This window comes from Mastigoproctus giganteus, chromosome 4, assembly GCF_048544385.1.
Source record: "Mastigoproctus giganteus isolate SK-2022 chromosome 4, ASM4854438v1, whole genome shotgun sequence".
NCBI lineage: Eukaryota > Metazoa > Arthropoda > Arachnida > Uropygi > Thelyphonidae > Mastigoproctus > Mastigoproctus giganteus.
Window position 1 is genome coordinate 238,184,811 of NC_143578.1, and position 21,900 is coordinate 238,206,710.

General features: G+C 37.4%; 1 protein-coding gene across 1 annotated transcript in view; it reads left to right on the forward strand.

Moving 5' to 3' along the window:
- LOC150087525 (CDK5 and ABL1 enzyme substrate 2-like) overlaps positions 1-21,900 on the forward strand; it is a 138,595-nt gene that overhangs the window by 89,034 nt on the left and 27,661 nt on the right. Inside the window, exons 6-7 of the mRNA XM_090372515.1 lie at positions 11,206-11,407; positions 16,903-17,039. Of these exons, the coding sequence (XP_090228641.1) occupies positions 11,206-11,407; positions 16,903-17,039 (339 nt within the window). The remainder of the gene's footprint in view (positions 1-11,205; positions 11,408-16,902; positions 17,040-21,900) is intronic.

The window sequence follows — 21,900 nt, forward strand, 5'->3', positions numbered from 1 at the left end:
TTGCATTGACTGTCTTTTAGTTTCTTGGTTATACTGGAAGAGCCAACTTTCATCACAAGTAATTACAGTACTCAGAAAGTCTGGATCTTCATTTTTTTTCCAAAACATCTTCACAAACTTGGAGTCTTCTCATTCTTTAATCTTCAAAAGTTAAATATTTTTCTGACTATTTCTTTGTTCATATTGAGTTCTGTTGCAACCATTCCAATGCTTAAACAGTGATTACTTCTAATCAGTGTCCTTGTCTGGTCTACATTTTCATCAGTTTTCATGGATACTAGATGGCTTAGTCATTCATCATCATCCACGTTCTCTGATCCTTCTAAAAATCTTTTATGCCATTCGAACATGCGAGCTCTTGACAAAATATCTTCCCCATAAACTTGACGTAACTTTCAGTTGGTATTTTCTTTAGTTTTGTTAAAAATTTGAGGTCGTTTGTTATTAGATTCTTTGTTTGTCATTTTTTTTTTTTTTTTTTTTTTCGGCAAACTGCAAATGCACAAAGTAGTGAAAACCTGTCTCACTGCAAAGCGAATGAGTGCATTGGAGTGTGACTTGGCAAACAATTAGGGGAATGGTTCAAGGTCATCTGCTGTGCCTTTGTTTCACTTGGTGTGTAGTGGTTGTATGCCTAGTCTCATTATTTAATAGCCACACCTTGTATCAAAGACAATTTTGATGCTATATAAAAAACTTTAGAAATAAAATAAATTAAGTTCCTTAATTTAATTGGCATAAATAATTCATTCTGGACTGTTTTACTGTCCAGAATGAATACAATAAAAAGAACTTTAAGCATGTAAGGAAGGCACATAATATCCTATAAACAATTATTGGATCTTTCCAAGTAGGGATTAGGATTTCTCATTCCTTTATATGACAGTGGTTAGACAACACTTGGAATATTGTACTCAAGTTTAAAGGCTATCCACAAAAATATATAGAACTTCCAATGAAGGGCTCAAGGGAGAAAGATTACTTTGTTAAAGCATGATCAGTGTATGAGGATTAGCTTAGAAGATGTGATCTGGAAAGCTTGGAAACTAGATTGGAGATCTGACTGAGGTGTATAATGCCCTTAAAGTGAAATGGTAAGATAAATAAGGGGGGGTTTCATTGGTAAGCAACATAAAAACCTGAGGATACAAATAGAAGGCTGGATCATGTGGAGCTCACCTTTGGACAGCATGTTGTAAATAATTGGAATAAATTTGCTTTTAAGGTGACCAAGACCAAGAAGTCTTGGCTTTGGTTATATTCATGGAACTCGATGGTCACTTTCTAGTATTGGGAATAAGTGATTGTGGAATGCTATCTACAAAGGGTACTAGGAAAGTTTTGCAATACAGCTTTGTTTATTTAATTTTTTCAAAGTAATTTCCTCTACATTCAATACACCTCTCCATCCTCTGAAACCAATCTTTAAACCAGTTCTGCCAAGTTTCACTAGGGAGTAAAGCACACTCGTTGTCCCAAGCCCGTAGAAGGTCCTCATCACTGGAAAACCGCCTCCCTTTTAGCTTCATTTTCACATGCGGGAACAGTGCAAAGTCGCAGGGAGCAAGGTCTGGACTGTAGGGAGGGTGCTCGAGAAGTTTCAGTCCTGTCGTGGTCAAATATTCGGTGCAGGCTTTGGCGCGGTGAGCTGCAGCATTATCGTGATGGAGGTACCAGGTGTCCATTCTTGACTTTGGCCGCAGGTTCTTCATAGATCCAATGACTTTAGGCAGGCATTGTTCAGTATACCACTTAGCTGTGACTGTCTTCTGCGTGTCCAAAACGATACGTTCCACAATTCCACTCGATTTGAAAAATACAGCTATCATTTTCTTCTTTACAGATCGGGATTTTCTGACAATTACGGGTGTGTCGTCATCATCAAAGACCCAAACTTTGTTTTGAGCCTTGGTCGGCAGATCGTAATAGTACAGCCAAGTCTCGTCACCCGTCACGATATTGTTCACATACCGAGATTGTCCCTTATCAAACTTTTTTAACATCTCCCGGCACCAAGTCACACGTCGTGTCATCTGCTCTTCAGTCAGTTGATGCGGCACCCAGAGAGAACAAAGTTTCTTCACGTGCAAATGATCTTGCAGAATCGAACGAATTGCTGGTGCATTTAGGCCCAGAGTATCCTCTATCTGTTGGTAGGTCACTCGCCTGTTTTCGTCAAGCATTTTCCTCACAGCAGTAACGTTTTCCTCCGTAACTGACGTTCGTGGCCTTCCCGGCCTCTCCAAATCCTCTAGAGTGAAATTTCCCCTTTGGAATTCTCTATACCACCTGAATATCGTTGTACGATGTGGACAATCATCATCTAGTGCAAGAGTCATTTCTTCTAAGCACTGGTCTATGGTTAAACCACGCACGAAATTATACCGCAAAACTGTCCTTATCTCATTTCGTGACCACGATGCCATCGCAAGCACTTTACACTCTCACTACTAATGAATAACTGAGCCCATCGACTTGGCGCGGCGGCTACTATGCACGTATGAACATGTCTCAACATGCAGCAACAAGCAGCTTCCTGTGATTCATTGTTGCGTCATATTGCAAAACTTTCCTAGTACCCTTTGTATTTTTATTTATTTATTTTTTTGGCTGATGCCGAATATGTTAGTTTTCTAGTATCCTTTTGCCCATTGTAATTATTAACAAAATGATGCATAGAAGCAAAGCAAATACTTATATAGCATTGACCACGGGAAAAAAGTAACTTTATGAATTTGTTTGCTCCTTCTAATAATTTGTCCATATCTTATTTAAATTTATCTAGACTGCCTGCTTCTGCAAAACTTTGTGGAAATTTATTTGACCAATCAAATTATTCTCTGGAATGCAATTTATGCACATCTATTTGGCAACCTGCTCTTCTTCACTTTAAATTTGTGCTATTGTGTGGGCCATCAAAAACATGTTAGCATTTAGTTTACTAAATGCTGGTGGTATTTTTATACAATTAATCAGATCACCATATAAATATCTAGTTTCCAGAAGCTGAAATTTACAGAACCCCAGTTTTTTTTTTTGTTTGTATTTTTGTGTGAATATCCTTTTGCATCCCTAACTAAGCTTGTTGCTGTTCTCTGCACCCTTTTCTAATAGATCTATGTCCATCGTCCATCTTAAAATGAGGTTTTCAAACCTGTATGTAGTATTCAAGATGTGGCCTAACCATGAATTTTTCAAAGGGATAATCACCTTTGTCCTTGCTGGAAAAGTTGATATATATAATTGATTGGCAAAACTCCATGAACTGTTCTAGCAGTCTTTCTGCACTGTTCAGAGAACTTCGTCTGACTGTATAGTTACCATTCTTATCAGCTACCTTGAATTTTGTTGAATTATCAAGTACATAATTGGTTTTAATAAACTGGCCTTCTTGCTGACTTTTTTCCCCCTTTTGTAAGCTGAAAATTTGATTGGCCTAATGAGTGGCAACATTGATTTTGTTGCTGAATGTATTCAGCCTCAGAAATATCCCCTAATTATTTTGAACATTTTATCTTTGTTAAGACATGTCTTCTAAAAGGCAATCCTATAAACTCTGAAGCTGTCAGCTTATCATTAAAAGATTTTACTCAGACTTGCCTGTATCCATCAATTTTGTACACTGAATGTGTGGGATAATTTGTATTTCCTTAAGGACAGCATAATCTTTATAACAACAGCCTCGATCTATCTAATTAAAGATATAATACAAATATACCAGAAAATTCTTGTCATTTCAGATATATTCACATCACCAGCTCCTATACACTGCTCAACAAAATTAACAGAACAAAATGTTCTTCATGAATAGTTTATTGTGAATAACATTGACAAAGGTGAATAGCAGTAGTAGTAGTGGCATGTGATGCAAGAAAGCAAGTGTATGAACTTATGCAGCATCAGCCAAAAAAAAAATCACACCATTCCCTCCAAATGCTTGTATAGTTCCTCCTTAAATTTATTTAACTTATCAACTTCCACAACGACAGATGGAATTTTGTTCCAGCAATTAACCACCCGCTAGCTAAAGGCAAATTTCCGCACATCTATTCCAAATCTGTCTTTCCTCAATTTGAATTTATGCCCCCTTAGGTTCGTAATCTGAACAAGTGGAAGGATCCCATCAGAATTCAGCGTGCTCAACCCATTCAAGGCCTTATACACCTCAATCAGATCACCGTGCAGGTGCCTTGTCTCCAGACACTGCAATTTGCAGAACTGAAGCCTCTTTTGGTAAGAGGATCCCTTCATTCGCCTCACCAATCTTGTTGCCCTTCTCTGTACACGCTCAAGCAAATCTACATCCTTCCTAAAATGAGACCTCCAGACTTGTACGCATTACCCAAGGCATGGCCTGACCATTACCTTATGTAGAGGAACTATATAAGTGGCCTGACCATTGCCTTATATAGAGGAACAATCACCTCCTTTTCCTTGCTAGCAAAATTTCTATATATCATTGACAAAACCCTATGACCTGCCCTGGCAGCCTGTTTGCATTGCTCAGAAAACTTCATATCTGACTGTACAATTACTCCCAGGTCTTTTTCATTTTCTACCACCTTAAGTGCAGTACCACACAGTTGGTACGTTTCTCTGGGGTTAGTTCTACCCATATGCAGAACTTTGTATTTGTCAAGGTTAAACTTCAGTTGCCACTTCTTAGCCCATCTGTCCAAATTTTCTAGATCCTTTCTTGCAGTAGCACACTGCCATTACTGTCATTAATAACCCTGCGAACCTTTGTATCATCTGCAAACTTTGACACTAAGCCTGATATACCTTTATCAATATCATTGCTAAATATACAAAACAACAGTGGACCCAACACAGAACCCTGTGTGACTCCACTAATAACATTAGTCCACGAAGAGCAACACCCATTACATTAATTACTACCCTCTGTCTTCTCCCACTCAACCATCCTTTTATCCATTGTGGCAACTTACCCTTAATACCATTCTGCTCCAATTTGTACAATAGTCTTCTATGCGCAATAGTGTCAAAGGTTTTCTTGAAATCCAAATATATGATATCAAAATTATTTTTTGCATCCAGTTCCTTTGTAACCACATCATAATATCCTATCAAATTTGTTAGACAAGACTTTCCCTTAACAAACCCATGCTGTTTCTGAATTATTGCGGCAGTTTTGTCTAGATGATTCTGCAATGCATCTTTAACCAGTGACTCCATTATTTTACCCGAAACAGAAGTTAAACTAACTGGTCTGTAATTACTCGTGTCAGCCTTCAATCCCTCTTTGTGAATTAGGGAAACATTTGCACATCTCCAGTCCGTGGGGACCTCCCCTGAGTCCAAGGATGCTTTCATAATTATGGCTAAGGGTTTGCTTAGTTGCTTTGCCACCTCCTTTAATATAACTGGATAGATCCCATCCACTCCAGGTGTCTTTCTTATGTTTAACTTCAACAATTTCTCCTCCACTTTGCTCTCAGTTATTACAAAATCATTAAGCACCCTGCTACAATTTGATAACCTTCTGCCATTTTCAAACCTTAATAACTCCTCATGTGTGAATGTCGATGGAAAATACTCATTCAGTTTGTTTGGTATCTGAGCAGGATCATGAACAGTCGAACCATCGACATCAAGTAGATCAATCAGATTCATCCCCTTCCTTTTAGAGTTTATATAAGTAAAGAAATCCTTGCTGTTTTTCTTAGCATCCTTTGCCAAAGATTTCTTGGAATCTGTCTTTGCCTGCCTAACCTCCTTTGTGACCTGATTACAGGCTAGCTTATATCTGCCTTAGGCTTCTGAGTCGCTTGATAATTTATATGCATCCCATGCATTTTTCTTCTCTGTCACGAGTCTAATTAGTTCATTTGATAAACATTTAGGCCTAAACCTTGAACAATATTTCTTAATAGGTATGAAACTTTTAGTAGCTTCGACGATTAATTCCTTAAATGCTTCCCACTTAGAATTTACTGTTGGTAACATCATCAGTTGATCCCACTGTGCAGAATTTAAAAACTGTCTGAGACCGCTCTACTCACCTATACAGAAGCAAAAACCCTTTCCTTTACCCCTGATGGTAATTATATCTTTAAGTAAATCCCACATCAGTACACTGTGATCACTGCCTCCTGGTAGTTCCTTTATCTGCAAATTCTTAATACATGAATGATCACTGCTGATAACCAGATCAAGAGGTTATTATATTACCCTCTCTGGTTGCCTCTTGAACATGCTGCTGCAGAAAACAATTATCCAATAAATCTGCAAAAGTCTTACTAGTGTGTGTGTGTGAGTGACCAACCCACAAGTTCCAGTCAATGTGTCAACGTGTACAACAGTATCACCTTTTGTGCCCTTAAAAGATGATATATGCTTTACAACGTCATCAACTTTTGCCCCTGGCAGACATACCCTGGTCCTATTCCATCTATCCTTTTTACACAATATATTACTCATCTCCCCTGGCAATAGAGTCACCAACAATAACTAACTCCTGTGAGACTAGTGCATTCTGCCTTGTAGGTTGCTGCTGTGTTGCCTGATGCCCAGGAGTGAGCTCTGGCATTGAGTTGGGCAGCTGAGAGCTTGATGGGCCCCTCATATTAATTTCTTTGAGAGCATCTATCCTACACCTGAAGCTCTCATAGTCACCCATTAAAACGCTGAGTTGATGCCTAATTTCTAGACACTCTCTGCACCTGGCACACACAAAGACATACCCTGGTCCTATTCCATCTATCCTTTTTACACAATATATTACTCATCTCCCCTGGCAATAGAGTCACCAACAATAACTAACTCCTGTGAGACTAGTGCATTCTGCCTTGTAGGTTGCTGCTGTGTTGCCTGATGCCCAGGAGTGAGCTCTGGCATTGAGTTGGGCAGCTGAGAGCTTGATGGGCCCCTCATATTAATTTCTTTGAGAGCATCTATCCTACACCTGAAGCTCTCATAGTCACCCATTAAAACGCTGAGTTGATGCCTAATTTCTAGACACTCTCTGCACCTGGCACACACAAAGACATCCTCCTTGGCTAGATCATGTTCTGGTCCAGAGAGTTCGGCAAACATTTCACAAGTTGCATGTTTTTTTAGGCTGTGATGCATTGGAGAATCACCCTCCCCCTCAGTTCTCCCCCGAGTCACAGCACTCCTGCCACTTTGTGCCCGTTGCTTTGCTGCTCTTGTCTGGGGTATGATATTTTAAATTAATAAGATCAATAAATTTAACTAATTAATTGTCAATACTATGCTATCTAATAGAATCCTAAATGCAGTGATGCATATTACGCTATATAATTATACGTTAGAGCTACCTAGTTACCACAATTAAAATTTTGAATTCCCTACTACTCTATACAAAAACAATGGCTGCAAGATTTGAACAAAATAACGGTTTTTGGTATATTAAGTAGTAATCTACAAAAACTCTATCTAAATTAAAAATAAAAATAACCAGTGTAACTATAACTATAAGACTATGTTAGCATTAGCATTAGCATTAGTAGAGGCATTTGATGCAAGAAAGCAAGCTTATGCAGCATCAGCCAAAAAAAAAAAAAAAAAAAAAAAAACCACTTCCACTTCACCCCTCTGTTCGTTCAAAATACCTGTCCAGCTGAGCCTTAAACTTATTTAGGCTATCAACCTCCACCACAAGGGATGGAAGTCTGTTCCACCAACCAACCACCCGCTGGCTAAAGGCAAATTTCCGCACGTCTATCCTACATCTGTCTTTCCTCAATTTGAATTTATGCCCTCTCAGGTGATTATTCTGAGCTAGAGGAAGAATCCCATCAGCATTGAGCATGCTTAAACCATTCAAGGCTTTATACACCTCTATCAGATCACCTCGCTGGTGCCTAGTCTCCAGACACTGTAATTTGCAAAACTTAAGCCTTTCTTCGTAAGAGCACCCCTTTGTTCCATTCACTAATCTTGTTGCCCTTCTCTGTACTCGTTCCAGCAGCTCTACATCCTTCTTGAAATGAGGCCTCCAGACCTGTATACAGTACTCTAGGTGTGGCCTGACCATCGCCTTATACAATGGAATAATCACCTCCTTATCCCTGCTGGAAAAATTCCTGTATATCATTGACAATACTCCATGAGCTACTCTTGCAGCCCGTCTGCACTGCTCAGAGAACTTCATATCTGCCTGCACAACCACCCCCAAGTCCCTTTCATTCTCTACCACTGTCAGTGTTGTACCATAGAGTTGATACGTTGCTCTGGGGTTGCTGTTTCCCATGTGTAGTACTTTACATTTGTCAATGTTAAACTTCATTTGCCACCTCTCAGCCCATCTGCTCAACCTTTCCAGATCCTGTTGCAGAAGCATAGTGTCAGTAGTGTCCTTGACAACCCTGCCAACCTTTGTATCGTCTGCAAACTTGGACATTAATCCCGATATACCATCATCAATATCATTTATAAATACAGAAAACAATAATGGACCCAACACTGAGCCCTGAGGGACTCCACTAATAACATCAGTCCACGATGAGCAGTGTCCATTGATTACCACTCTCTGTCTTCTCCCCCTCAACCACCCCTTTATCCATAGCAGCAATTTGCCTCCAATGTCACACTGCTCCAATTTGTGTAGCAGTCTTCCATGTGCAACAGTATCAAAAGCCTTTCTAAGATCCAAGTATATAATATCAAAGTTATTCCCTGCATCCAGTTCTTTTGTGACTGCATCATAGTATCCAATCAAGTTGGTCAGGCAAGACTTCCCCTTAACAAAACCATGCTGTGTCTGAGCTATAACTGAAGTCTTGTCTAAATGATCCTGCAGTGCGTCTTTAACCAGTGCCTCCATTAATTTTCCTGGAACAGAAGTCAAGCTCACAGGTCTATAATTACTTGTGTCAGCCTTTGATCCTCCTTTGTGAATTGGGGTCACATTTGCACATTTCCAGTCTATGGGTACCTCCCCTGAGTCCATGTATAAAGTACAATATAAAATAACAATTATGTAAATAAAAAGGCAAACACTTATCGCTTTTTCGTAGCCTGTAATTCACAACTGTAATTTTTAAAGAGAGTCAGCACCCTGACTCTCCTTAAATATTCGGTATAATAACCATCCTGGCATGCAAATTCCAAGTATCCAAAAGAAATTGATCAACCACCTTACAGAGCTGCACATTATGCAAATTATTCATGCCTATTAAAACATGGGTTGTGACTGCATCACTTCATTCCTTTTTTTGGCTTGCTTAGTGGGACAGCCACATCTCCAGTACTCGGAATGGCAAATTATCATCGTTTAGATGATTCTTTGAGATGGCAGGTTATTGGACAACTTGAAACCAAGCAGTTATAGGTGGAGGTGGTGCTTTGGCTTGATGTGTTGCATAGTGTCGTTTTGGTTGCATTATGCATTAGGGAAGCAATTTCAGGAGACAGGAGCCATTACAAGAGGAGCTGGCCAGTGTTGCCTGAGGGGGTACGTTAACCAGAACAGACCACTATCTGGCTCTGATAGCAAGACAGAACCCTACAATGTCCTGTCATTAGCTGTCTCTTGAAGTTGCTGCAGCCACAGGTGAAAACGTTTCCAACCGGACTGTGTTAAGAAAGTTCAATTCAAGTGGACCTCTATGCAAGGAAGCCATTGGTTTGTATCACATTAACCCCAAATTGTCAGAGCTCGTTGAAATATGGAGGATGCGGAAAGGTCAGGGAATGACCGCCGCATATCCCCGGGGCAATATGGCCTTAGTTGCTAATGCTCCTAAAAACCAAATAACAACAGAGCTCGTTGAAACTGGTGCAATGAACGTGCAACTTGGAGCCCTGACAAGTGGGGTACAGTTCTGTTCTCTGATGAGTCCCATTTTTAGCCTTCAAACAGGTTATAGACATTATTTTATCTAGAGACAATGAGGAATTCAGTACCATCTCTCCAACATTAGAGACACTTATAGTGGAGGTAATGTTCTCATGTAGAATAATGATTAGCAGTTGCACCGCTCTTCATGTTTTTGATAGAGGTACCACAACTGTGCAGAGGGACTGAGACAAGATCCTATGTGCAACTTTATAGGGGTGCTGTTGGCCCGGATTTTCTTTTCGTGCACGAAAGCTCCGCTGCACACATAGAGCTCAAGTGGTGGAGGAATATCTTGAAACTGAAGATATCCAATGACTGCTGTGGCAGACTTTGTCAGATTCAAGTCTTAAATCCAATCGAATTTGTGTGGTAATTATTGGCAGGCAATGTGGGATGCCCTTGGGCATCACATTGCCCGCCAGTAGCCAACTCCTCAGTCACTTGGTGAGCTAAGGTCTGCACTGTTGGAAGAATGGGATTTGTTGCCACAGAATCTTATAGAGACCCTTACATCGAGCATGGTTCACCACTGTTTGACCTATTTAGCCATTGGAGGGATCGTACGTCGTACTGATGTCACGTGACCATATTTCCTAGCATCTTGTATCATCTTCTGTAAATATCTTTTATACCTGTCTAAAGTTTCTCCCTGTCTACTAATTTCATCGTTACTCCATCATATAAAATTTTGTCCTGCTTCATTGCAAGCAAAAAACGAGTTACTTTTTTTTTTTTTTTTTTTTTTTTTTTTAGTTAGTTAGTTGTTGGCGCATCAGCTTCTGTGGCCATAATGCAACTTTTGAAGTTTTTGCATTTTACTCTGATCCAAGTCTGAGGCGGGATTCAAACCCATGATCTGTGGGTTGCCAGGCAGGCACTTTGCCCACCTGGCTAACCCGGTCGGCTAGCATGAGTTGCACCACATTTTCTACATGTTCTGTTTGTTTGTTATTTGGTTTCTAGGAGAATTAGCAACTAAGGCCATATTGCTCCGGGGATATGCGGTGGTCATTCCCTGACCTTTCTGCATCTTCCGTATTTGGTGGTCACGGGCTCGAACCCTGGTCTAATCAAGAAGCGTGTGCTACGCACTGCTGCTCCTGTCCACCTGGCTACGGAGGTGCCCTGCGTGTTCTGTTAACTTTGTTGAGCAGTGTACTTACTGTTCCCTTTTTTTTTAAATATCATACAGTAAAGCATATTTCTTGTTTCCAGAAATCCACATTAATATATAATGCATATCGTAATGCTATTATAAATTGCTCTCGTGATATTATTCTGACTTAATGAGAGATATATAGCTTGCATTTACAAGAATATTAAACAGTAAATGTTTGTTATATAAATCATAATGGTAATGCTGTTAACACTTTATTTAGGATGTTTCATACAGTTTGCTGCTATCATCCAGTGGCTCTCATTACAGTTTACATCGAAGATGCAAATCACAGGAAGCAAATCACACAGGTGTTGCTGTTCCTTCTCATCACATCAGTCGTTGTCATTCTTTTGATCCTTCACTCATTTCGCATCCTCTTCCTAAGCAACCACTGACACCACCTTGTACAGCAGTAGAGAGTAGTAAGTAGTTACTTCTCCAGCATTCAGTGATGCTTATGTAGTTGAGCATGAATTAGTTATAATTTAACTACTTTAAAAAATGTAAATGCAATAGTAGAATTGCAATCATATTAGCTACTTTCTTTGTTATTTGTGGACTTAATACAGTTAAGCAATTTGCATGAATTAAAGATATGCTAGATTTATTAATTTTCTGTAATCAAGATAAATTTTTGTTTTAAATTAAATTCAGTTTTTGTGATTTTCAAGGCAATTTTGTTGTAGAAGGTATCCAATGGCAGTACTTCAGGTGCATGTTAATTAGGCCATTTAGAATTGAAAATGATTTGTAAACACTAGTTATGGCTGTCAGTTATGGAGCTGCAGGCATTTGAGTGATGACAAATGAGGAGGAGGCAATGTTCTCATGTGGAATAAGATAATTTTATTGTATCTTGTAATTTTACATATTACTCATGTGTAATTTTAGTTAAAAAATTTCGAGCTAAAAGTAATTATCATATTTCAAATATTAATTACAATAATTATTTGGTATGACTTTCTGACCCCTTTAGTGCATCAAATCTAAAGTCAACATATTATAATATAATACGTTGACTTTAGATTTGAATTTCTTTAGATTGTAATTTTTGAGAAATAAATAAATAAATATATAAGAATGAAGGTTGTTCCAAGGAACAGAAATAGAAGGAATAAATGAGGAAAAGAAAAAGTTAGTTCTGTGAGTTTTCAGTCATTATTGTGAATGGATGCTGATTTGCGGCACATGTTCAGACTGGTTTAGAAGAGATCAGTGGAATTAGATGTCAGTTTGAAAGAATAGCGACTGTGGGATTATTTATAAAAAAGACATGTTGCAGAAATTGAATGCCTGTGGGATATGCTGTATAATTTAAACTGGCAACAGTGATGGCACCAAATGGAGCCATGTGGTCAAACAGACCTCAAATTTTCTTTATTTCTGAAAGAGACCCCCCCACCACTTGAGGTATACTAACCTTTGCATTTTATTAGTGAATTGAAGTGCATAAAATTCAGCATTTCCTATGTGTACACATTTTCACTTAAAATATATGTATGCATATATAATATATAAAGTATGGATAAAATGATAAATATGAAGAGAAAAGTTAATTGAGTGACAAAAGTAATATGACAGTTGTACCTAAGTGCACAAAGCAGCAAAGGATACAAAAGCATATATGTGTGGAATTTGAAAAATAGCTGTTTTAAATTACACAAAATGCTAAAACTAAAAGGAGAAGGATAGAAGAAAAAGGAAGTATTGAAGGTGGAAGATAGGTAGAAATAATGAAAATAATCTATATGATATGATAAATTAAATCAATTTATAGGCTGAAATATATATTGAATATAAACAATATATGTTTAGCTTGCATCAGAATTTTTTTTTTTAATTTTGTAATTTTCTTTGCCCCATTTAGATTATTTAACTAAATTTTTCCACCTTTATCTGATGCTTGCTATTCCTGTGTACATTTAGCTTATTACATTTGCTTTGCAGTTCACTGACTTAATTGGTATACCAATTCAGCCTATAATTGGATTTAATTCATATCATATAGAATATTTTCATTCTTTCTATCTATCTTCCACCTTCAATACTTCCTTTTTCTTCTATCCTTCTTCTTTTAGTTTTGGCATTTTGTGTAATTTATACCTCCATCTACCTGCTTTTCAAAGTTTTATTACTTCTACCACACATATTAGCATAAAAAAAAAAAAAAAAAAAAGTTTCCCATTGCACCCATCCGGTCACTCCAAATGTTTGTCTAGTTCAACCTTAAATTTATTTAAGCTATCAACTTCCGCAACAACAGATGGAAGTCTGTTCCAGCAATCAACTACAGGCGCCTCCATAGCCAGGTGGGAAGGAGCAGCAGTGCATTGCACACGCTTCTTGATTAGACCGGGGTTTGAGCCCGTCGCCACCAAATACGGAGGATGCAGAAAGGTCAGGGAATGACCACCGCATATCCCTGAGCAATATGGCCTTAGTTGCTAATGCTCCTAAAAACCAAATAACAACAACAGCAATCAACTACCTTCTGGCTAAAGGCAAACTTCTGCACATCTATGTTACAACTGTCTTTCTTCAGTTTGAATCTATGCCCCCTCAAGTTTTTAATATGAGCAAGTGGAAGTATCCCATCAGCATTGAGCCTGCTCAAATTATTCAAGGCCTTATACACCTCAATCAGATTACCTCGCAGATGCCTAGTCTCCAGATACTGCTACTTGCAGAACTTAAGCCTCTCTCTCTGTAAGAGCACTCCTTTGTTCCTCTCACCAATCTTGTTGCCCTTCTCTGTACTCGTTCTAGCAACTCTACATCCTTCTTAAAATGAGGCCTCCAGACCTGTATGCAGTACTCAAGGTGTGACCTGATAATTGCCTTATACAAAAGGATAATCACCTCCTTGTCTCTGCTAGCAAAATTCTTATACATCTGGCAGCCTATCTCCACTGCTCAGAGAATTTCATATCTGACTGCACAGTTACTCCCCAGGTCTTTTCATTCTTCACCTCCCTGAGTGTAGTACCACATAGTTGGTACTTTTCTCTTGAATTACTGCTACCCATATGCATTACTTTGCATTTGTGAACGTTAAACTTCAGTTGCCTCTTCTCAGCTCATATGCTTAACTTTTCTAGATCCTGTTGCAGTAGCATACTGTCTTTACTGTCATTAACAACCCTGCCAACTTTTGTATCATCTGGAAACTTGGACATTACACCTGGTATACCTTCACCGATATCATTGATAAATACACAAAACAACAATGGGCCCTGCACTGAACCCTGGGGGACTCCACTAATAACATTAGTCCACATAGAGCAGTGTTCATTTATTACCACTCTCTGCCATCTCCCATTCAATCATGCCTTTATCCATTGCAGCAACTTGCCCTTAATGCCATACTGCTCCAATTTGTACAGCAGTCTTCCATGTGCAACAGTATCAAAAGCTTTCCTGAAATCCAAAATTATATTTTTGCATTCAGTTCCTTTGTGACCACATCATAGTATCCAATGAAATTGTTCAGACAAGACTTCCCCTTAACAAACCCATGCTGTGTCTGAACTATTGCTGCAGTCTTGTCTAGGTGATCTGGCAACACTTCTTTAACCAGTGACTCCATTATTTTTCCTGGAACAGAAGTTAAACTAACAGGTCTATAATTATTGTGTCACTCTTTGAACCCCGTTTGTGAATTGGGGATACATTTGCACATCTCCAGTCAATGAGGACCCCCCCCCCCCCCCCAAATCCAAGGATGCTCTCTTAATTACGGCTAAGGGTTTGCTTACTTCAATATAACTGGATAGATTTCATCCACCCCAGGTGCCTTTTTTACGTTTAACTTTAACAGTTTCTCCTCCACTTTTCTCTCCATTATTACAAAATCATTTAGCTCCATGTTAGAGTTTAGTAAACTTCTGTCCTTCTCTTCCTTGCAGAATTCCTCATGTGTGAATGTAGATGCAAAATACTTATTCAGTTTGTCAGCTATCTGAGCAGGATCATTAACAGTCAAACCACCAATATCAAGTGGACCAATCTGATTCATCCCCTTCCTTCTAGAGTTTACTTAAGTAAAGAAGTCTTTGCATCTTTTGCCAAGGATTTCTCGTAATGAGCCTTCGCTTGCCTAACTTCCTTTGTGACTTGATTATAGACAAGCTTATATCTGCCATAGGTTTCTGTGTCACCTGATAATTTGTATGCATCCCTTGCATTTTACTTCTCTGCCACGAGCCTCATTAATTCATCTGACCTATATACAGTCAGACCTCTCTGTAATGAACTTCCATATAGCAAAATTTTCTATGCAGTGAACCTTTTTGATTTTCCCTTGGTCATTACATTGAAAATAGTTTCCATATAACAAAGAAAATTTCCATATAACGAACTGATTTTGAGAGACCTGGGTAGGCATTGTTTGCACCTCTGGCCTTTAGGCAAAAAACTGATGTAGAAAGCACAAATTAATAGCTAAAGGCTTTAATTCCACGAATTAAGAGCTAAAACATTTTACAATTTATTGGTGCCAGTAAAACCCTGCAGGAGGAAACTGGCCAACCATTGCACAGAATAGAAAAAGATGGAAGTTTGGGAGAGGCCTTTGCCCAGAAGTGGGTCAGCAATGGCTAAAAAGAAGTAAAACCTATACAACTTATACACTACTATGCCAAGAAGTCCTGATGGTCAACCCATTTTCTACCTTAAGCTTCCTGTTAGAAAATTAGGAGAGTGTGATTTTCCTTTATCTCAGAAATTCATCTGTTGTTTCAAAGAAATGAGTCATCCACACTTTCACTAAATTTCTCCTATCTCTGTTTACATGTTTGCTACAAGTGGTCCCCAATTTCAGCTTTGTTTTAACTGCTGTGCAAGTAACCTTACAGTGTCTAAGAGGAAATCCTTGAGTGTAGTGTGAAAAGGTGGAAGTGCTTAGTAGTGTATATTGTGGCATTAAAAAAAAAGAAATTGCTTTAAAATTTGATGTGTACATCAAATTTTAAAGCAATTTCTTTTTTCAGCTCCTGCAATGTCATTGGTAGTGGAGGGATGTGTACATCCCTCCACTACCAATGACATTGCAGTAGCTGAAAGGACGGATCACAGAGGCCTTTGGTAAAATGATTGCAAAATGGAGTGCAGCGTGTGGCAGGAGATTGAATATCACTGTAATATCATTCAAGTTTCTCATGGTGCCCAAATTGAACTTTACCAATAACTTTATGTACCTTCCTAAAACTTTTGAATTGATCTTTCAGCTAGTATGAGTTTCATGAGTGCGGCTTGAAGTAATTCTGAATAAAAAAAATATCAAAATCGGAAACATCAGTTACGGACACCCTGTATTTGATACAAACTTTGTATATACCTGTTGTTACCTATAATTTATATCCTAACATGAATTAGTGTATTTACTTTCTTATTTCTTCCTGTTTTCCACATGCTCTGACCAGCGTTGCCATTTTACATAATAATTTAGACTTAAAACAAACAATATCTGATTTTCCAGAACAAAAATATTTTGTCCAATGAGAAGAACTATGTTTGTTTACACAAAGTAACACAAAAGGGGTACAGAATATTTTGGATCCTCTTCACATATAATTCCAAGAAAATAATGTGCCACTTTCAGAGGTGCTCAATTTAGATGGTATACATAATAGAGTGAGTGAGTGAGTTACATGAAGTAACGCACAGTAAATGTTTTGCAAAAAATATTTCAGATTTATAAGCTTTACTCTTGAATGGTACCAAAACATATTTCTGAAAATAAGGTTGTGACACAGTATTTTCCATGTTCTGCTAGAAATAGAATTGAAATAGTTCAAATATTTAAATTCTAATGGCTGCTGCTGAAGCCTGCAGATTTAAAAGAAAAAAAAATTTGAATTTGCATGTTAATTTAAATTATTATAATAATTTTAGCTGATTTATTTCTGTATATTTGCAGGTTTTGACTGGGATAATGTGACCACTTGTGAACATCATTGCCATATTGACCATGTGGAGTATCATCCTGATTTACTTGATGATCCTGAACTTATTGTAGGGAAACACAGTACTCTTCTTACATTCCCTTCTTATATTGTGAGTGAATTTTATGTGTGGAAGTTGCGTTACACGGATTGCAGTGCGTCCTTGTGTCACTTGTATCTGTGATCTGTGTTCGTAGTGTATGTGTGGGTGTATTTGAATTTCTTTTCTGTGAGGATCATTCAATAGAAATCTGTTTGAGGGCACCTGTGTGTGATCTGCTGCATCAGTTTAGGCAAAGTCAGCCATGACATTAAAGACATTCATTACGTTTTTTCACTGAGAGCAGGATATTCTTGTCAAATTTCTTCAGCCATTAATGGAATCAATCACAAACATCCTGTTGCACTTCAGCATCCTTCTGGAAGCAGAATTTCTTCAGTGCCTTTCCTAGAGGGCATCTAGAAAAATAAATTGCAAAGGTGAAGGATATTGGATGTTCTTTTCAGAACTAGGTGAATACTTTATTTACATAGTTCTAGGAAGATGAACTAGACTCCTAGTAACAGCAAAAGCAGTCACAATAGCTCTAGAGCTAGGGGAGTAGTGCCCACCTGCACCCTTCGCCATTTCCATCCCTGCATCATATAAACATCATTTAATGGTCTTCATCGGATTTGTTGAATTGTGAATAAGTGATTGTTTTTGGAAACACATGAATTGCATTATACTGCCTGTGTTGAACCTCCACTAGCTTATTGCATTCAAAAGAACATGCTGGTGTTTGAATGGATGTAGAATGCATCATGCAGCCAATCACCTGCTCTCAAACACGCTGACTGATATCTGATATAGCCTGTTCTGCTGATAGATATATGGTGTTGGATAACACAGTATTCTGAAACATTCTCTTCAAATGCATTTCTGTTGAATATACCTTATAGTTTAGTAATTTTTCTAGTAGCAGCCATGTAAACCTGTCTTGTCTTAATTGTTACAATATATTCATATATATATATATTGACAGTGTTTGGGATGGTGGGAAGGGATCAAAATTCATATGAGTGGAGTGTGGCAGAAAGATGTTATTTACAGGCAGTTTTATATTAAGAAAGTTTAATTACAAAAATTATTTAAAATATGTAAGAAATATTTATTTTATTTCCTATAGATTTTTAGTTTACTAATACTCGACTCTTGATTTTCCGGGATAGATGATAAAAAAAAATTCCCAGATAATCTATTTCCCGGTTAATATAAAAATACAGTAAGTGCCCAACATACGTAAGAGATATGTTCCAAGACTTCTTAAGTAAGTCGAGTTTTACATAACTCGGGAATGACTAATAAAATATTGTTACTATATCCTTGATATGCCAAAATTACAAAAACCACAATATCCTCAGAAGAATGAAGAAAAATAGTTATATATTTTTAATTAGTTCAATTAAAAACTTTATCTGGGGACAGCAGTGAAGTAGCTGGAGTGGCACATAAAGAAAAGAAAACATAAAAGGAAGAAAAAATGCATATTATTATGCTGTAAAAACTGATATGTATTTTGTAGCCTTGGTTATTATAGTTAACTTCATTGGTGCTGATTGCTTCACCGCTTCTCGTATTATGTCTTTCTCCTTTATTGTATTCACTGTTGCTTCTGACAAACCTGAATTCCACACGATACTTGTTAATTAATGTTTGGCCATTTTTGTACATCTTTATTATTTTAATTTTCTGATCCAACTGGGGCAATTAGTTGAAGGTTATAAAATCTTTGGAACAGATGCTATCAGGTTGCTTTTTGGTAGATTTTGAGAGTTCACTAACTAAATTATGAATCTATCACATAACCATATAGTCAGGTGATTGTACTATTTGTCAGTGATTAAAATATACTTATGTGGCCAATTTCCAATTATTTTATTCGTACACTGTTACCGAAACTATTAGGAATCTGTGAATAAATGCTATGTAGTTGGATTATGATCAGTGCTAGACCATTCATATCTAAGCAGAGACTCAGTGCAAAGAATCAACAATTATATACAGGAAGATGTAAAATGATGAAATGCTTTTTACTGTAGTTATCTTTTAGCTAGAATTCAGGAGCTTTGCACTCGATTTGGTTTGATATAATTCTCCAACCAGGTTATCCAATTCTCACTGATTAGGAAAATATGGAGATTTGCTTGATTGCATTTTTTTGAAGTCATCTGTTGTCAACAGAATTCATCTGTTGAACAAGATTATAATTATAATCTTGTTCAACAGATGAATCTTCCATGTCTTTATGTGATACAGGTGCGGAGAGGGATGGTTTATTCAGTTATATAGCATTTCTTTGATTGTTAGTCTTCATATAATTTGAAATGGCCAATATTTACTGCAAAATTAGCAGATAGTACCATGATGACTGTTCCCCCATACAAAGCAATGTCATCTTGGTTGTTAGTACATGTTGTCCAAATCTGAAGAATCGCAAAAAAAAGCATAGATTTCTCGACTATGCTTATGTTGGCAGTTGTCACACAAAAAAGTGAAGTGCCTGTGATTTTCCACAGATCATTCATGGGCATTCCAAAATATTCTTCACATTCATCGGAAAATTTTGTGGCACCTAAAATTATCTTGTGCTTAATCCACTTTTGACCATTGTAATATTTGAAAGTATAACAGAATGGAGAGAGCTTACTGGTTTTCATAAAAATTCAAAACCAAACAAAAACATTATAATTTGTATGAATTTTTAAGTATTTGTATAACATACATACCTCATACTAAATATGACTCTATAGCAGAACTAATTTCAAAGTTGTACTCAGCATGCCTAAATTATGAAAAAAACATAACACTCAATGTATTCACATCAGTTGTAAAACAGAAAGTTGTTTATTTAATTATATTCATTAATTAATGCTAATTATAAAAAGATTTTTTATTCATTAATTAATGCTAATTATAAATAAAAAGAATTTATCTTTTCAGCACTATCTGTGTATATCACTTTGTTTCAGTAGCTAGATTCTGTGACTCAGTCATTCAAATAGACCTGTTTGGCCTAGCGAACAGGTCTCATCATGCCCTAATTACAGCCAAATAAGATTTGCTAATAAGGCATGGGGAAAGTTTTTGTTTTGAGTAGTGCTTCCTAATGCTGCAAGCCATTAATAAATTTTAATATAAAAGGTAATATACTCTAAAATGGAACAAATGAATGATCATCAGTTCTACTTGGGCAGGACCAACTTCTATCATTTATTCTCAATCTCCCTTTGCTCTTCTTCCTCTCATCCTTTCCCCCATCACATTTGTTATCATAGTCTCACTTCACAACACATGTCCAGTAAACACATGTTCAGTTTTTCTTTCTGCCTTCTGATTGTTTTAGTGAAACATCTCTCCTCACCCACTCTTCTCAAAACCTCCTAATTTCTCATTTTATTGACCCATCTTCACTTTTCCATCTCTCTCTCTACCTACATCTCAAAACATTCCAACCTTCTAATCTCTTTCATTCTTTATATATATAAGAAAGATGTGGCAATAAAGTTCCCAGACAGTTGCAATAAAAGGAACACAAAGTGAAGGAGCTCAAAAATTGTTTTATTTTTATTCCAAGTAATTACAACCTGATTGATTGCAATTATTACACCATTCAAAATCTTCCTGAAAAGTGGTGGCGAAGGCATCCAAAGAGATAATGTTCAATTTAGCAGTTATGTGCTTCTTTGTCTTCAATATCCTGAAATATGTTTTCTTTGAGGGCAGTTTTCACAATGGGAAAGGAGAAGTCTGCTGGTGCTAGATCAGGAGAGTAGGGTGTTTGCCATATTTTGTCAGAATTGTCTTCACAACAACTGAGGAATGGGGAACTGTCATGTAACAAGAACCAACTGCCTTTCTCTCGAAATTGCAGCCTCGCCTGGGATGTGCTCTTCAGTGATCTTTGAAGCATCTGTGCATAAGAGAATCAATGCTGCATTTGAATGCAGCATTGATTCTCTTTTCTCTTCAGGTACAAATTCCTTGTGAATCATATCCTTATTGTTAGTGAATATGATCAGCATTGTCTTGACTTTGGACTTCTGTAAATGAAACTTTTTGGGCCTTCATTATGATTTTGAAGTTCGCTACATGCTCTGATGCTTCATCTCTGGGTTGTACTGAAACACCCAACACTCATCTCCAGTGACAATACGGCCGAGGAATTTGGGATTGTCTTGACAAATCTGAATGAAGTCTTTGCATGATGGTACTCTTCATTACTTCTGCTCATCCATGAGCCCTCTGTGCAGCACAAATTTTGTACAGATCTTTTTTTTTTTTCTTTTTCCTTAAAGCTTCATGCAGAATTTGACAAATTCTTTCCTTTTTCACATCCAACTCATCAGCCATCATTCTGATGATCAAACAACAATCTCTTGCCACAATTTCTTGAACTTTTTCAACTCTGTCCTCATTTCAAGAGGTTGATGGACACCCACTTCTTGGGCCATTGAGAACATCCTCACATCCATCTTTAAACCACTTATACCATTAAACACACTGGTACAACTTAATGTTTCATCACCATCAACAGTTTTTAACATTTCTTATGTTTCTGTTGCAGATTTTTCCACTTTAAAGAAAAATTTGATATTTGTTTGTTGCTGCATTGCAAAGTCATGACACAGAATATTAATTCTACTAACAAAACTGGTTTTCTTGTATCCTGTCAGCCTACTTGACAATCTCTGTGCTACTATCTGTTGGAAGAAGTTTGAACTACAACATTCCACTTTTGTTTATTTTCAAACTCATCAAACATGACTGCAACAGCACCAGTCTTATGTCTCTGCTTCATGCTCCATACCACACATTGCATCAGTTTTATCTTAAATTAGTTCCTAATCTTCCACATAATGTTCTTCTTCACTTCAATATGGAATTGAAGCAAAGAAGAATTCCCACTGCCAGATCACAACTCAAGAGGTGA